The sequence below is a fragment of the Acinonyx jubatus genome, chromosome A2 (genome assembly GCF_027475565.1).
Source record: "Acinonyx jubatus isolate Ajub_Pintada_27869175 chromosome A2, VMU_Ajub_asm_v1.0, whole genome shotgun sequence".
In the NCBI taxonomy this organism is placed as follows: Eukaryota; Metazoa; Chordata; class Mammalia; order Carnivora; family Felidae; genus Acinonyx; species Acinonyx jubatus.
In genome coordinates, this window is record NC_069383.1 from 6,161,606 (window position 1) to 6,177,729 (window position 16,124).

Here is a 16,124-nt window from a genome sequence, read left to right on the forward strand (position 1 = left end):
CCAGGTGCCGCCCCTTCCCCACCCAGCTCGTCCTGCCTCACCAGCCCCTGCTGCCCGCCCGGGTGGCCCTGCACCTGGCTGAGGCTCTCCAGCTCCTGCTGTTCACCGGACTCTTCCGCCAGGGTGCTGAGCAGTCGAAGGAGTTGAGGGCTGGGCGGGGAGGTGATGTCCAGGAAGAAGGTGAGAGCCTGGCGCAGCGTGCAGGGGGGCAGCCGGGGGTCCCGAACCCAGCTGGGGGGTGGGCCACCTGGGGGGGTGGTGTACAGGGGAGGTATGAGGAAGAGGCCAGCTGGAACTGCGTGGTCTGAGGCGATGGTTGCTTGGGGGTAACACCAGCTCTGACCATCCATGTCTTGTGCTTTATTGGAGACGTTGCCTTTGAACAGTGGTGGTGAACCTGCCTGGGCAGCCCCTGTGTACGTGTGTGTGTGTGTGTGTGTGTGTGTGTGTGTGTGTGTTTGGGGCCCCTGGCTGGTTTGGGTTGGTCTGGGCTCTGCTTCTCCCCCACCAACTTTAACCCTAGGCACTGGTGTGGCAGAGGGTGGACCCGACGGCAGCTATGGAGCAGGCTGGGCTGGCGGGAGGAGACTTTGGGAGGAGCTCAGAGGGAGAGGGCAGCCTTCTGGGGGGCATGGGGGGCAGGTACTGGGAAAGCCACCCTCTGTGGACCATTCCGCAGCAAGGTCACCCTGACAGGAGGAGGCACAGGCAGCTCTGAGCACAGGCATTACGAATGTGAGTGGAGGTAGAAGCTGCCGACCAGGTCCTCAGCTCAAGGGGACCCTGAAGTCAGGGGGACAGGGCGGGCTGTCACTGTCATGTCCCAGACCACGCCTTCTCACCAGGGCTGCCCTTCTCCAGCTGCTCCACGGCCACGGGCTCTCCTGGCGGAGGCGGGTCCTCCACACGGCTCAGCAGTGCCTCCACGAGGCCCGGTCGGTTGGGTGGGCAGATGCCTATGTGGTCCCCCGGCTGGTACTGCAGCCCCTCCTGGCCTCCAGTGTCCAGGCGCACCAGGATTGTGGCCCGGCTGGGGGGTGAGGAGGTAGGGCAGTTAGGGGGAGCGAGGAGGACCTGGGAGGAGGGTGTTGGGATGGGGTGGCAGCGGGGGGGGGGGGGAAGGAGAGGCCAGGACAGGTGTGTGTGTGGGGGGGAGGAGAGGCCAGGACAGGTATGTGTGTGTGGGGGAGGAGAGGTCAGGACAGGTGTGTGGGGGGAGGAGAGGCCACGACAGGTGTGTGTGGGGGGGAGGAGAAGGTCAGGACAGGTGTGTGTTGGGGGGAGGAGAGGTCAGGACAGGTATGTGTGTGTGGGGGAGGAGAGGTCAGGACAGGTGTGTGGGGGGAGGAGAGGCCACGACAGGTGTGTGTGTGGGGGGAGGAGAAGGTCAGTACAGGTGTGTGTTGGGGGGGAGGAGAGGTCAGGACGGGTGTGTGTGGGGGGGGAGGAGAGGTCAGGATGGGTGTGTGTGGCGGGGAGGAGAGGTCAGGACAGGTGTGTGTGTGGGGGGAGGAGAGGCCAGGACAGGTGTGTGTGTGTGGGGGAGGAGAGGCCAGGACAGGTGTGTGTGTGGGGGAGGAGAGGTCAGGACGGGTGTGTGTGTGGGGGGAGGAGAGGCCAGGACAGGCGTGTGTGTGGGGGGAGGAGAGGCCAGGACAGGCGTGTGTGTGGGGGGAGGAGAGGCCAGGACAGGTATGTGTGTGTGGGGGAGGAGAGGTCAGGACAGGTGTGTGTGGGGGGGAGGAGAGGTCAGGACAGGTGTGTGTGTGGGGGGAGGAGAGGCCAGGACGGGCGTGTGTGTGTGGGGGAGGAGAGGTCAGGACGGGTGTGTGTGTGGGGGGAGGAGAGGTCAGGACGGGTGTGTGTGTGGGGGGAGGAGAGGCCAGGACAGGTGTGTGTGTGGGGGGAGGAGAGGCCAGGACAGGTGTGTGTGTGTGGGGGGAGGAGAGGCCAGGACAGGTGTGTGTGTGGGGGGAGGAGAGGCCAGGACAGGTGTGTGTGTGTGGGGGGAGGAGAGGCCAGGACAGGTGTGTGTGTGGGGGGAGGAGAGGCCAGGACGGGTGTGTGTGTGGGGGGAGGAGAGGTCAGGACGGGTGTGTGTGTGGGGGAGGAGAGGCCAGGACAGGCGTGTGTGTGGGGGGAGGAGAGGTCAGGACGGGTGTGTGTGTGGGGGGAGGAGAGGCCAGGACAGGTGTGTGTGTGGGGGGAGGAGAGGCCAGGACAGGTGTGTGTGTGTGGGGGGAGGAGAGGTCAGGACGGGTGTGTGTGTGGGGGAGGAGAGGCCAGGACGGGTGTGTGTGTGGGGGAGGAGAGGTCAGGACGGGTGTGTGTGTGGGGGGAGGAGAGGCCAGGACAGGTGTGTGTGTGGGGGGGAGGAGAGGCCAGGACAGGCGTGTGTGTGTGGGGGGAGGAGAGGTCAGGACGGGTGTGTGTGTGGGGGGAGGAGAGGTCAGGACGGGTGTGTGTGTGGGGGGAGGAGAGGTCAGGACGGGTGTGTGTGTGGGGGGAGGAGAGGCCAGGACAGGGTGTGTGTGTGGGGGGAGGAGAGGCCAGGACAGGTGTGTGTGTGTGTGGGGGGAGGAGAGGCCAGGACAGGTGTGTGTGTGTGGGGGGAGGAGAGGCCAGGACAGGTGTGTGTGTGTGGGGGGAGGAGAGGCCAGGACGGGCGTGTGTGTGTGGGGGGAGGAGAGGTCAGGACGGGTGTGTGTGTGTGGGGGGAGGAGAGAGGCCAGGACAGGTGTGTGTGTGTGGGGGGAGGAGAGGTCAGGACAGGTGTGTGTGTGGGGGGAGGAGAGGTCAGGACAGGTGTGTGTGTGGGGGGGAGGAGAGGCCAGGACAGGTGTGTGTGTGGGGGGGATGAGAGGTCAGGACAGGTGTGTGTGGGGGGGAGAGGCCAGGACAGGTGTGAGTGGGGGCGGGGGTGGTTGTCCTCACGTGGACTTGCTGCTTTGCAGGTTTTCGACTGAGAGGATGGTAGCCTGGAACATCTTCCTCCTGTGCACATGGATCAGGCCTGGGGGGAGAGAGAGACTCAGCCAGAAGCCCGGCCCGGCCCCCGAGAGTTAGTCCTGGGGCCCCGGGAGCCCAGGGGGTCCGGCGGGGTCAGGGGGAGGCCAGAGCCTCACCTGGCAGCAGCTGGAGGCCCTCCGCCTGGGTGCTGAGCCGGTACCTTTGGCGCTTCCAGCTCCGTTTGGCGCTGAATATGTCCCTGGCGGCAGCCTTGGCGTCCTCTCCCACGCAGAAAGTCTCACAGGAGGCCTGAGGGGCCAGGTGGGGGCTGAGGGCCTCTGGCCACCAGGGAGGGCCGGGGCAGAGAGGAGCTCAGGGGGGCTGAGGTGGGAGGCCGAGCTGGCCTGTTGGGTGTCTGGTTGTCGCCTTCCATTCCCGGGACTGTGGGAGTGGAGGGGCCCTGCCGCGGCTCACGCCTGTGGCGGGGGCGGCCCCGGCGGCGGGACGGAGAATGGGATCGAAATGGAGGCTGAGGCCGACCGTGCCTCGTTCTTCGGCCCATTTCGTGGCTGGGCCACTGCACTAGCTCTCCCCTGACACCCACTCATTCGGGTCACATTGGCTGGTTACTTAATCTGGTGAGCGTTCATCTCTTAGGGAGCGCGGTGCTCGGCGCACGGTGCGTCTGTGCGTTCAGACCTGCGTTCAAACCCTGACTCCTGTGCTTAAATTCCACGTGCCTCAGTGACCCCATCTTTACACCCCGTGAGGTTCTGGCGAAGATTATGTAAAACCCTAGAGCGCTCCTGGCGCAGGACCCTGCATTGGGGGGGGGCTGTGGAAAGGGTTTCTGGCTGGTCTGTCCCTCCTGAGTGGCTCACAAAGGCTGGAGGGGGCCCCTGGGGCAAGACCCCTGGGAGGGTGCATATTCTGTTTGTTTCTGTTCAGGTACAAGTCCTGCAAACTGCTTGGCCAGCTCCCGCCTTGAAATCCAGGGTCCCTCCGTGATTGGCTGCTCCCTCTCCTCCGACCTGTGTCACCAGTCTTGTTAATCTTTCTTTTGTGTGTGTAAAGTCTTATATCTCTTCCTTCCTTCCGTGGCCCCCTCCCTTCCTTCCTACCCCCACCGCTGCTGCCGGAGTTAGTGAGTTAGTTCAGCACCTTCCTGCTTCTAGTTGGATGTTCCTCTCATTGACCTCACGTCTTTAAAGTGGTGTCCCTAAAATCTCACGGTGCGCCCTGCTTTTCCTGTCCCACTCCTAGCTTCCAGGCACTCCCTTTCTTGTGGTTTCTTTAGTCTTGTTTTCCATTCTCCTCCTCCTCCAACTTGAGCCTGTCTCTTTCTCCAGCTGGACTTTCTCTACCCCAGCAAGCCCTCTGCCTGCGCCAGGTGCCCCCACAGCCCCCCTCCAAGGATGTCCTCCTCGTCTCCGTCAGCCCAGACCTGCTAAGCTGTAGCCTGGGAACCTTGGTTGGGCCAGCCCTGCCCTGAAAGAGCGTCAGGAATGGGAGAAGGAGCCTGGCCAGCTTCAGGCATGACCCCCAGACCAGGCAGAGCTGCCCCTGGAGGAAGCCCAGGCTGAGAAAGTCACAGCTCTGTTAGTCTGGGTGTTCAGGTGGGAGCGGAAGCCTGGGTCAGATGCGGGGACAGGTCCAGGGGCTCACCTGGAAGGCGGCCTGGGCCCAGCCACGGAAGGCCTCCTCCTGGCCACACAGCTCATCTCCCTGGCCCAGCTGCAACAGCCGCTCGCCACCCAGCTCCTCCAGCCGTGTGTCCACCGCACGGGCAAAGGCACAGAAGTGGGGGTACGCCCGGGAGCCCAGCCCGAACACACAGAACCTGGGGTGCAGGGAGCCGTCACTGGAGCCCACACCCGTTCCAGCCCCACGCGTGCCCAGGCAGCGTGCCCGCCCTCCCCCGCCTCCCCTCGCTGCAGCCCCCCCCAGACCTGAGGGTACCCAGTGCCCCTGCACTGTCTGTGTTACTGGACTCCTTTCTCTTCCGCCTCCAGGAGGACACCAGCGGGTCTGAACAGGAGACACTGTTGAAGCGGATTTTGTAACTCCTGGCAAAAGAAGACCAAGACAGGGCCGTCACAGGGAGCTGGAGGCTCGGTGCGGGCCCAGACACAGCCAGGGGACAGCTTCAGGGTGTCTACATCTGGGGTAAGAAGGGCCCTGTCCTCGGGCTTGGCTCTGTCTCCCAGGGATCTCTGTGCCTTCAGGCCCTGCCGTGCCCCCCTTGTTCTCTCTGAAGGACACCTCAGGACTGACCAGACTGTGAGTGGGCAGGTCACAAGGGAGGAGGGCATCCTGAGCTGTGATGGGGTCCAGGCCCCCTCACCTCTGCCCTCCAGCTTGTGGAGGTGCAGAGGGGGAACATTTCAGCCCCTCTTTTCTCGTTGTCTCCAAATGCCTCACTGCCCTCCCTCCACCTCCCCCCAAAGTCCCACCCCCACTCACCTGTGTTGTTCTGGCCGAGGGGAGCTGTTGTAGGGACCAGACATTTCCATCAAGGCCGCGGCAAAACTCTGGCGAGGGGAAGCGTGGTTATCGTGGTTAGTTTTGCTTTACTTCAAACCACACAGAAGTTGAAAACTGTACTGGGCTGATCCTTAGAATTCTTATCTGTAAATTGTGATTTTGTTTGGAAAATTTCAAACCAGGTAGTGGCTTTCTGGAAACATGACAGAACCATAAAATGATAAAAGGGAAAATCTACCCTTACCTTCCCTCTAGTCCGGGCCCCCAAGGCAGGGGCCCTGTTGACAGGTGTTTAACCTCCGAGCTCTGTTTCATTGTACTCAGAAATGTATCTGTATTTATAGTTTGTTAAAAAAGTAAAAATGGGGCCACACCATATTTATCTGCTTTTTCTTAACAACCTGTCATGGATATATCATGGATGTCCTTCCTTCCAGGTCATCACATGAAGAATGACCTCCTTTCGAAAAACAAAAATTTTCAAAATTCTTATTTATTTGGGAGAGAGAGAGAGAGAGACAGAGAGAGAGGGAAGGAGAGAGTGAGGGAGGGAGGGGGGAGAGAGAGAGAGAGAGGGAAGGAGGGAGGGAGGGAGGGGGAGAGAGAGAGAGAGAGAGAGAGAGAGAGAGAGAGAGAGAGAGAGAGAACCCAAGCAGGGAAGGAACAGAGAGAGGGAGACACAGAATCTGAAGCAGGCTCCAGGCTCCGAGCTGTCAGCACAGAGCTTGACCCGGGGCTCAAACTCACGAACCCCGAGATCATGACCTGAGCGGAAGTCCGATGCTTAACCGACTGAGCCAGCCAGGCGCCCCCGACCTCTCCTTCTTTGGAATGGCTACATAATGCCCCCTCATTGGCAGGTACTACGTGTAGGAGACTTCCCTCTGACTCAGGACCTCTGGGTGGTCTATGACCGATGCCCAAGCACTTGCATATATACACTCCTGCTGCCTCTTTTGCGCGTTTCGGCAGGGCCGCCCTTAAAAGTGGAGTTGCCAAGTCAGAGGATTTAAAGACCTGATGAGGAAGGTGAGTCAGACCGTCCCCGTCCCCCAGCAACCAGGTAGAGCAGTGCTCTTTGCTCACTCCTGCCAGCACTGGATGTGGCCAGTCCTTGATGTTTCAGGCAACTCGACAGGGGGAGAGCAGCCCTCAGACTCCCTGCCATGCCTCCATCTCGTCTTCTGGAAGGCTGAGCCGCGTCACGTTCTGCTGTGAAAATAGCCATGGGCTACACGGAACATCTTGGCGCAGCAAGAGCCAGAAATGCGGCAAGGCTGGGACGTCTCAGCGTTAACTGTAGATGCATTTGGGTGGTGGGGGTCTCTAGGTTCAAATACTGCCTAAATTTTGTTTTCTGAACCTTTTGTTGAAGGGTCACACATGCAGAAAAGCACACAGGTCTTTAATGTCCAGCTTTCTAGATTTTCACAAACTGAACCTACCTACGTAGTCCGCATCCTCTCCAGAAACATCGCTAGAATCCTAGGATTCACCTCCTTACCCCTCTGAGTCACCAGCCCCCCCACCCCGCGGGGGCAACCGCTCTCCTGATTAAGTCACCACGAATTCGTTTTGTCTTCTCTGCACTGAATACAGAGTGAACCCTATGGTCTGATTCTTTTGTGTCTGGCTTCTTTCCCTCTACGTTACATTGTCAGGTTCATCTATATCGTGTGGTTGTGATCCGTTCGCCCTCACTGCTGTATAGACTTCGAATAAAACCACAATGTGTTTCTCCATTCTTACTGTTGATTGTCATTGGAATTGTCCCCAGTCTGGGACTATTATGAACAATGTTGCCATACACATTCTTGTTAGTGTCTTTAGCGAATACACCCCATTTTCTATGGGGCGTATTCCTAGGTTTGCTCCATTTTTTTAAAAAATCAGATAAAATTTACATACATTGAAATGCACAGACTGTAGTGTGCGGTTGAATCCATTTGGCTGTTCGGCAGGGTTTTTCTTTTGTTTGTTTGTTTGTTGGTCTTAAAGTTAAACACACATTTACCCGATGACCCAGCAGTTTTCTCGGAGGTATTCATCCAAGAGAAATGAAAACATAGGACCACGAAAGCCTTGCACAAGAATGTTCATGACAGCTTGATTCATAATAGCCAAACACTGGAAATGGCCCAAGTGTCCGTCAGCAGGAGAGCAGAGAAACATGCATTGTAGTCACATAGTGAGCACTGCTCAGCGGTCGAAAGGAATGAGGTGCTGAATCATTCACGGTGAGGTGAGCCTCAAAAGCAGGCCGAACACTTACCGTGTGCTCCCCTTTCTATGACATCCTAGAGCGGGCGAAACTAAGGTGACAGAAGTCAGAAGGGTGCTGGCCTTCGGTAGGGATGGCCTGGGAAGGGGCTGGCCGGAGGCATTGACGAAGGGGACTGCCCAGGTGATGGAAACGTGCTGGGTCTTCGTCGGCTCATGGGTCACACGGGTGCAAACACTACTCTTATACTAAAAGACTAAGTGATTCTATCTTCCTTTGCAAGGCAGATGAGAATGGGGGCCGGCATGGGCTGCACGGCAGGGGGAAGGCTTGCATCGGAATTCTGCTTTAGGGTACTTGAGGAGGTACTTCGTGCTAAGAAGGCATTTATCGCCTAGACGCTGAAACATGAGAGCCCTAGAAATGAGTGCAGCTGGGGCCGCCAGGGACGGAGAAGCTGGAAAGATAATGGTTAATAATAAAGTGTTCTGTGGCGGTGCTCTAGTTTGCTTCTTTAAGGATTTGTTCAGAAAGCGAAGTTGCCTGATCTCTGTTGACATCTCTTTTTCTTTCGTCAAGGAAAGAAGAAAAGGAAAAGCCGACATTGCGTAGCGGGCGGAGTATCACTGTTTTTCTAATTAGTCCATGCTTGAGAGCAGTCTAACCTCGTGGGTCAGCCCAGAAGTGCCTTCCATGTGTTAAATGCTTGTACTGATCATGGAAATGACTTGGGGACACACTGAAGCAGGTGTGTGTGTGTGTGTGTGTGTGTGTGTGTGTGTGTGTGTGTGTCAGGGGCAGCCCCTGTGTGTGACCTGGAGAATGGCTTGTGCAGGCTCTGGGGTCCCAGTGGAATGTCTACACTCGCACTCTGGGGACTCTCAGGGCATCACCACTCTCCCTCGGGGGATGGGGTTCCTGCCCAGCCACTCCATGTTGAGTCTTCCCTCATTCCCAGTGGCCCCTTTACTGCTGGGTCTCACCTCTCCATTCTCTGGGGGATCACCATTCCCGAATGTGCTGGTCACGACCAGCACTAGCGTCTCATGTTCGAGGGACACGACATCATACTCATCCATGCACAGGACCTGTGGACAAGGAGAAGACAGATGTCCCAGGGACTTGGTCTCTGCTGCCCTCGTACCTCTACTCTGGTCTCTCGAGGCAGGGCACAATTCCGACCCTGACTCAGGCCCCTACTCAATCCCTGAATCCATTCGGATCCCGGGGTTCCTCCTGGGCTCTGACTTGTGACCCTCTCCTGTCCTCCAGAGCACATCTGAAGATACAGATCAACTCCCCCCCCCCCGCCCCCGCCACTTCTAGGTCCCCACCCCTCTGGGCTTAGCCCTACCCGGGGATCGAAAGCCTTCCGGAAGAGTCTCCCCAGCTGCTGTGCATAGCTCTGGGCCCGGCCGGTCTCGGAGCCATACAGGATTGTTGCCTTTACTCGCTTTGCCATCACGGTGCCCATGAGTGAGGCAGAGATCTTCACCGCACTGCAGGCGAGGGTGGGGTGAGGGGGGGGGGTCCCAGGCACACAGAGCCAGGGCCTCCCCCAGTGCACGGTCCAAGCAAGGTCTTGGGGCGCTGCGTGGTGGGTGTGGGAGTTGGTGGGCCTTCCCACTGCTAAAGCTGGTGCCCTGGGTGTGGGGGAACAGCAGCATTCCTAGGGCACCTACTTGGCCACTTCCTTAAAGGTCTTCTTCCTGGTGATGCCGGCACCCTTGGACCCACTTCCCTTCCACGGGTCTGGCTGCAGGGGAGTGATGGGGGGAGTGGAGGAGGAGAAGGTAAGTAAAGAAAGCAAAAATTTGGAGGCCCCTGGGGGCTGCTGACAGCGGGCAAGAGCTAGTGGGGTGGGCACCTGATAGTGGAAGGCAGGGGACAGGACATAGTTGACCATCTCCTGATGGAACACAGGGGTGAGGCTGCCGGAGATGGGGGGCACGATCCAGGCCCAGTCGGCAGGGCAGCCCCCCCTAGCCTTCTGCTCATTCTCCAGGTGTTTCATGAAGGAGGCCGTGGCGGCATGGTGGTCCACAATGGTCACTTTGGCCAGCTGGGGTTGGGGAGGCAGGGGCTTAGACTCAGCCTACAGACCCACACTTGTCACCCCGACCACCGCTGTGTCCTGGGTCACCCCACACCTAACACAGGCCGTGTCCCCCTACCATGCTGTCACCCCTGCACGCGTGCAGCGTGCACGGCCACCCCCGAGGCTCAGGAGCAGCAGCTCCGGTCTCCCACATCTGGATGTCCTGCCCCCACAACCAAAACATCCTAAACTCTGGCCAAGTCCTCAGCAGGCAGTTTCCTCAAACAACAATGCTCAGCAGGCCTTCAATCCTGGAGTTAGCATTCCCAGAAGCCGGCGCGTCCCACAAACCACCATACCCACTGTGCCCTGGGGGCTTGCATTACTGAGCATGTGCTGGTCAGCAGGGCTCCCGGCGTACCAGACCATCCTACCGCGGCACCCGGAATCGCATGTGCTGTGTCCCCGGACCGGAGTTGCATTGCTGTGTCCCCAGACCTGCAGGCTCAGTGTGCCTCACGGACTATGGCACTTCTTCCTGTTGTCTCCAACTCCTACCCCATCTCTAAGTGCCTCCCTCTCTTCCAGCCCCAGCCCCTTGCCCTCCTGGCCGGTCTGGGCCTGTGTACCTGGTAACTGTGCAGCACGGCCAAGTTGATTTCCACGGCTGCCTTGTCTTTCCACAGGGATGAGGTGGTTCGGGTATCCAAGTCCATGCAGACGGCCACATCCTGGGAGCAGGGGTGCATAGCGTTGGTAGGGACAAGGTGTAGGGGAGAGGACGGAGTAGAAGGCGCGAGGGTGGCCAGAGGCCTGACTGCTTAGTTTGGGGCTGGTTCAGGTCCTTGCCTGCAAAGGCACCCCAAAACATAGAGGGACCCTGGGTCAGTTACTTCTCTGCCCCGGGTCTTAATTTCTCGTCTCTAAAATGGGTCTTAACATTGTTTTGCAAGATCTGCTTTGAGAATCTGATGAAAGCTATAGAGCCATAGGTCCTATTCCCAGAAAAACAATTCCATATTTGTACCAATAACACATGCATTCCTTTGCCCCAAACTTGTGGTCCCAGAGCCTCCAAAGTTCTAATTTGAGAGGCAGCTGGGACCTTAGATTCTCCCAGCTGCTGACAGTCTGTGGATCTGTTTGCGCGTCAAAGGCTCCAGCCCGGAGGGGATGGGGCGGGCAGCCCCCCGCACCCCCTCCCTACCCTCTGGTCCTCACCTCCAGGATGTTGTATCGGTGCGGGTCACACAGGTTCCGCGTGCCGATCTCAGTGCTCATGTACCAGCCGCTGAAAGGGGCCGCGGGGAACTCCAGCCCCCCAATTTCCAGCAGCATGTTGCTCACCGCCGGGAGGGCGTACCAGCGCAGGCCCAGGGCCGCAAACCACTCCAGCCTGGGGGTGTCGGGGTGTGGGGTCAAGCTGCCCGTGGAGCCTCGGTGCCTGGCCACCCCACCCCCGGGCAGCCCCTCCACCACCTGACCCAGGCCCTGCCATGCTCACGTGGGGTGCTCCAGGGGCACCTCGAGGACCAGCTCGGGGGGCAGGGCAAAGAGTTCCGGGGGCTCATCTGGGGCCTGGAGCAGTAGGGGCAGTACGTCAAAGCGGCCGTTTCCTGGGGTCCAGCCGTGCTGGATGCAGAGCTGAGGGGAGCAGGGCCAGAGGGGCGTCTGAGGGGCCCAACCCCCCACTCTCCTCAGGGACCCCCTTCATCGGCATCTCCCTCCGTCATCTCAGTGAGGGTCCCCCCTCCCTGCTTCATCGCCCACCCTTTGGACCCCGTGCCCCATCGCAGAGCCCTCACTGGCCGGCCTCCACTTCTCCGCCTCTCTGTGCCCACCTCAGTGATCTCCACGTTGGCTGGGTCCCCCCGCACAGAGCCATCCTGCTGCCTGTACCCAGCGTAGCGCACCAGTTGGCTGTTCCAGATTCGGAAGTCTCCGCGGCCTGGGGCGCGCTGGGGGAACACTGTGATGGCCGAGCTGACATGGGGACGACAGCTGTCAGAGCCCCACCTCTGCTGGCACCTAGGGGAGGGATGCCATCTGGCACAGCATTGGGGGGGGGGCCCACTCACCGGAGGTTGCCCCGGTTGGTGGCGTACTTGATGTGGTTGCAGATGTAGGTGAACATCTCCTGGGCAGAGTTGCAATCCCGGGCATCAAACACCTGAGCCAGCCAAGGCAGGGGGACAGGGGGACACGGGGGTCTTGAGTATCAGCTCTAGGAGAAGGTAAGGAGGCAGGGGAGGGTGTCGCCACCTCCTGAGAAGCCCCCAAATGCTGGAGGTGTTACTCGTCATGGTTCTTTCTCCTCCCAGGAGCCTCCCTGACCGCGTGCACGCACACTGAGGCCTTCCTGCCCTGTGCCCCACACACCCAACGCAGCCTTGTCTGCCTTTATCTCCTTGCTGGGACATCTCCCCACCCCTGCAGAAGCTGACTCAGTACCTGCCACAGAGGAGGGACCCAGTCATTACCAACCCGACGGCCAGGGAGGGGTGCCAACTGACGGGGAGGCCACCTAAGGGTGTGGGTGGTGAGTTCCCCGTTACCTCATGGCGCTCAAGCAAAGGCGGGTGACCCCAGCTAGTCATCAGACTGTCCCTGAGCACACTGCTGATGGGAAGGGGGTTGGCTGCACGAGGTGGCCGTCCAGGAGTCTGCCTGTCCTGATACTCCTATGCTAGTAGAAGCCATCTTGACTGGCTGAGGAGGGGGGGGCCCGCAGGGGGCCGGGAGATCCCTTTCCTGCTTGTGTTAGTGACCGAAGCAAGGGGTGGCAGTGGCTGGCCTGGGGCCACGGGAGGGATGTAGCAGTGAGTGTGATCACATTTGGAAGGTCTGAAGGGTTCAAAGCTCAGCTTTGAACAACTTCAAGGGTATGCAAGGTTCAGACAGGATGGTTCTTTTATTTGAGACTTCTTTGGGATTTGCTGAGCATGTGGCTTTATTCCAAATTCTTTGGTGGCCAGTTACAGCTAAGGAGGCCAAAGTCATGGGTTAAGTTCCCCTGCAGGTCAGCTCGTTTCTCTTAGGCTGTTCCAGTGGTGGGAGCGTGAAGGAGTCTGTGGGGCCCAGGCAGGCACTAGAGGGCTGGGCTGGGCAGGTGAGGCCGGCACGGAAGAAACAGCCAGGGGCCTCTTCCAGAAGACTGCTTCTGTTGAACTGATGATACCGCCCAGGGACCACGGCTCAGCTGTCCTCACTGACCCAGTGTATCTGGGTGTTTCTCCTCTCAGCCAGTCAAGACACTGCCTCTGGACTTAACAACCAGGTGGTGGCTACTGGACTGGGGGCTCTCCAGGGGTACCGATCTCTAAGTCCCCACTGCTTGGGACCCCCCCAGGGAAGCCTCAGGGGCTGCCCTCACTGCTCCTTTCCTTTTTCGTGTCCCCCAGTCCCCATTCTGGGTGCTTGCTAGCCAGCCACACCTGCAGCTTCCCCCACTGGATCCGGCCCACGCAGCGGGGTGCATTTCTCCAAGCCTGCTTAGCCCCGAACACCAGCTCGCTCTCCCGAAGCTGGTATGTGCCTGCGGCTGCTATCTCGGCTTCCACCTCCTGAAGCCTCTGCTCATGGGCCTGGGAGCCACTCCTGTTGTGGAGCAGAAGGAAGTCGAGTCAGCAAGGGGTGGGGGGAGAGGTTTCCCAGGCTTTGTGTGGGTGTTGGGGGGAGGCTGGTGTGAGGGTGTGGGATAGGGGGCAGCTCCTGGGGAAGGTGATCATTTCGAGGCCTCGGCAGGACCATGGCCCCAGGTCAGAGGACAAGGGTGGGCCATGGGTCTCAAGGCACGGTGTCACCTCTTGATGGAGCTGTAGTACTGGTTGATGAAGTCCCTGGCCTGGCTCAGCAGCTGCTCAGTGGGTGGTGGGTCCTGGGAGGGCCGGCTCTGCAGTTTCCGTGGAAAAACCAGGGAGCCCAGGCAGCGTCTAGGGGTGCAGGGCCCCTCCTGGGTTGGGGTGGAGGGCAGAGGCAGAGAGAGCAGGGAGCACAAAGGTGAGGACCTGGTCAGGGTGCAGAGGCAGGGGAGGGGGCAGAGGGAGGGTGGGTCTGGGCAGGTGTGAGTTCAGGGCTGGGACCGAGACTGGAAGTAGGGGTGAGGTTGTGCCAGGTTATGGTAGGACTTGGGGCAAGGGCGGGAGGCCGGGAGTCACCAAAGTCCCTTAACTCCTCTGGCTCTTCCCAGTCTCTCTTGTCTTTGGAGACCAAAGGGCGAGTTCTAGAGGGGACTGGCCTTCGCCCCCCTGACCCTGACAGGGGACGGGGAGGGCTCCCGGCCTTACCTGCTGTGCCTGGGCACTCAGGGTGTCGTAAGTGATGCTCCCCACCTCCCAGTTCTTCACACGAGGGAACTTGGGCCCCTCCGGGGGCTTGGTGAGCGGGGGACTGCTGGGACCCAGGGGAGGGGTCATGGGGGAGGAACTTTTTTCCCCCAGAGACCCCTCCGACAACATTCAGAACCGCAGTGATTGATTGCTTGCCTGCCATGTGCTTTCCTACACTTTCTCTGTCAGCCCCCTCGAAAACCTTAGGAGGTGGATAATATATTTGCATCCTCATTTACAGATGAGGAGGGACCTGAGGCTCAGAAAAGTTAGGAATCTTGCCAGGGGCCACATGGGTAGAACTGGTCCCTTTAAAACCCAGGCCCACCTGTCTCCCAAGTCGCCAGACCCTGGGCTGCCCAGGGCTGCAAGCACTGAGCTCCTGAGCCCCTGGCCCAAGGCTGGGTCTCATCCCTGTTCAGGGCCCACCTCACCCCTTCTGGACAGGGGGGTCCAACCCCCCCGGAGCTGTGATGAACCCTACCTGGAGGGGGATGGAACCCACCCTTGAGCTGAGGGAAACCCTGGGATTCCTCAGCCCAGATTTTCCTCCCCAGTTACCCCCTGCTGACAGTAACTGTTGTGTGAAAGGAGGCCTCAGAGGCCTTATCACTTCCTCCCAGAGGCTGAGGCCAGCCGCGGGGAGGAAGGGAGGGCCTCGGACCTTGGGTGCGCCAGTGCGGAGCCTTCCCCGTGGAGCTGCCTCCGGCCCTGCCACCCTGCCTGGCCTGGCACCCCACCTGGCCTTCAGCCGCCCTCTCTCTCTTCTCGGGGCTGAAGGTACCACGTTAGTTTGGGGTTGACAGCCGCTAGGAGGTGGAGCCTGGAGGAGAGGAATGCGGCCTGTTTGCTCTCTTCTCAGCCTCCCATGCCAATGTCCTGAGTCTCCCGGGGCCGACTCTCTCCCCTTCTAGATTGCCTTCTCACTCCCCTGTAACTACCCTCCCCGGCCCCTTTCTTCTCTTAAATAACCCTCACCGTTTGTTGGAGGCTTGTCGTGAGCCAGAAACCCGCAACAATCCCATGGAGTAATTACTGCTATATCCCTGTTATGTATAAACGCTCAGAGAGGTGAAGTAACTTGCTCAAAGTCAAACAGCTCTTGGCGGCAGAGTAGCAATTCAAACCTGGTAAACTGGCACCTTTACCTCCCGCTTTCACCTGTTGCCTGCTGGTCCTGACCCTGGTCTCTTCTCCGAACCTCCCTGATTGTCCTGTTCTATCCACACCGGTAGGTAGCCCTTTTGTGCGGGCGACTTGGTCCTCCTGGCCGGGCTACAGGCTCTAGCCCTTCCCAGCCTGGGGCTTTAGGGCTTGACACCCTCCTGCCTGCCCCCTGCTTCTCGCCGCCTCCAGGGCCCTTACCTGCGGTCTGGCGCGGGTGGGGGTGGGGGTGCGGGTGCCGGTGCCCTGCCGGGCTCTGCTGTCGGGGAGGCTGGGCCCTGCTTGCCGCACAGGCCCAGGCCCAGCCCCAGCCCCAGGCCGCAGGGAGGCCCCGGCTCCTGGCCCACACTCTTCAAATTGCCCATGTCAGCCTCGCCTCCGCTCTGGCACTCTGAGCAGAGCCCAGGCCTTTTCCTTAGGAAGGGGAGGGGGCAGTGGGAGGGGGCTCTCCGGTGCTGGCCCTTGCCCCGCCCCTGCCCCACACACAATGGGACAGGAACAAGGCAGGCTGGGAGGCTCTAAAGCCTTGGGCTCCAAGCCCGCCCAGAGGGTGGGGGGCCGGACGCCTGGGTTCCGCTCAAAGGACTAGGACTGATAAGTGGGAAGCCAGGTGTTCTTGGAGCCCTGGGGCAGGGTGGGAGTGAGGGAGGGGGTAGGGGTTAGGGGAGGAGTCGGCAGGGTGGACAACCAGAGGGTCAGAGAGGCCTGTCAGTGTTGTCTGGCCAGAGTGGAGGACTTGGCCCTTGCCCTTGCTGGCCTTGCCCCGAGGACTTGGGTGGGAGGCGAACGCTGTGTCAGTAGCAGGGGACGATTCCCGGACTCCTAGTGACCACGGGCACCCCTAGGGTCCCTCCGGGTGCTCTCCTTCCCCACTCTGTCTACAGCTAAGCCCTCCTGGACCCCCACCTTTGAGTGCCTTTGGCTTCTTGGGGATACAGGC

The 16,124-nt window shown here is 59.9% G+C and overlaps 1 protein-coding gene across 2 annotated transcripts in view; it reads right to left on the reverse strand.

Annotated features, from left to right (window-relative positions):
• The window catches only part of NOS3 (nitric oxide synthase 3), a 19,640-nt gene extending 3,990 nt beyond the window's left edge, over nucleotides 1-15,650 (reverse strand). Inside the window, exons 1-20 of one of the 2 annotated variants that reach the window (XM_027051293.2) lie at nucleotides 15,386-15,650; nucleotides 13,979-14,081; nucleotides 13,496-13,644; nucleotides 13,127-13,289; nucleotides 11,771-11,862; nucleotides 11,534-11,675; nucleotides 11,197-11,336; nucleotides 10,914-11,088; nucleotides 10,322-10,423; nucleotides 9,522-9,716; nucleotides 9,337-9,410; nucleotides 9,009-9,153; nucleotides 8,638-8,742; nucleotides 5,413-5,480; nucleotides 4,899-5,015; nucleotides 4,615-4,789; nucleotides 3,126-3,258; nucleotides 2,935-3,013; nucleotides 843-1,030; nucleotides 75-247 (exon numbers count right to left, since the gene is read on the reverse strand). In XM_027051293.2, coding sequence (XP_026907094.1) covers nucleotides 75-247; nucleotides 843-1,030; nucleotides 2,935-3,013; nucleotides 3,126-3,258; nucleotides 4,615-4,789; nucleotides 4,899-5,015; nucleotides 5,413-5,480; nucleotides 8,638-8,742; nucleotides 9,009-9,153; nucleotides 9,337-9,410; nucleotides 9,522-9,716; nucleotides 10,322-10,423; nucleotides 10,914-11,088; nucleotides 11,197-11,336; nucleotides 11,534-11,675; nucleotides 11,771-11,862; nucleotides 13,127-13,289; nucleotides 13,496-13,644; nucleotides 13,979-14,081; nucleotides 15,386-15,549 — 2,682 coding nt within the window. In that variant the 5' untranslated portion in view covers nucleotides 15,550-15,650. Of the gene's footprint in view, nucleotides 1-74; nucleotides 248-842; nucleotides 1,031-2,934; nucleotides 3,014-3,125; nucleotides 3,259-4,614; nucleotides 4,790-4,898; nucleotides 5,016-5,412; nucleotides 5,481-8,637; nucleotides 8,743-9,008; nucleotides 9,154-9,336; nucleotides 9,411-9,521; nucleotides 9,717-10,321; nucleotides 10,424-10,913; nucleotides 11,089-11,196; nucleotides 11,337-11,533; nucleotides 11,676-11,770; nucleotides 11,863-13,126; nucleotides 13,290-13,495; nucleotides 13,645-13,978; nucleotides 14,085-15,385 lie in introns of both variants that reach the window. The other variant, XM_027051292.2, reaches the window with a different exon arrangement.
• Between the last annotated feature and the right edge of the window lie 474 nt (nucleotides 15,651-16,124).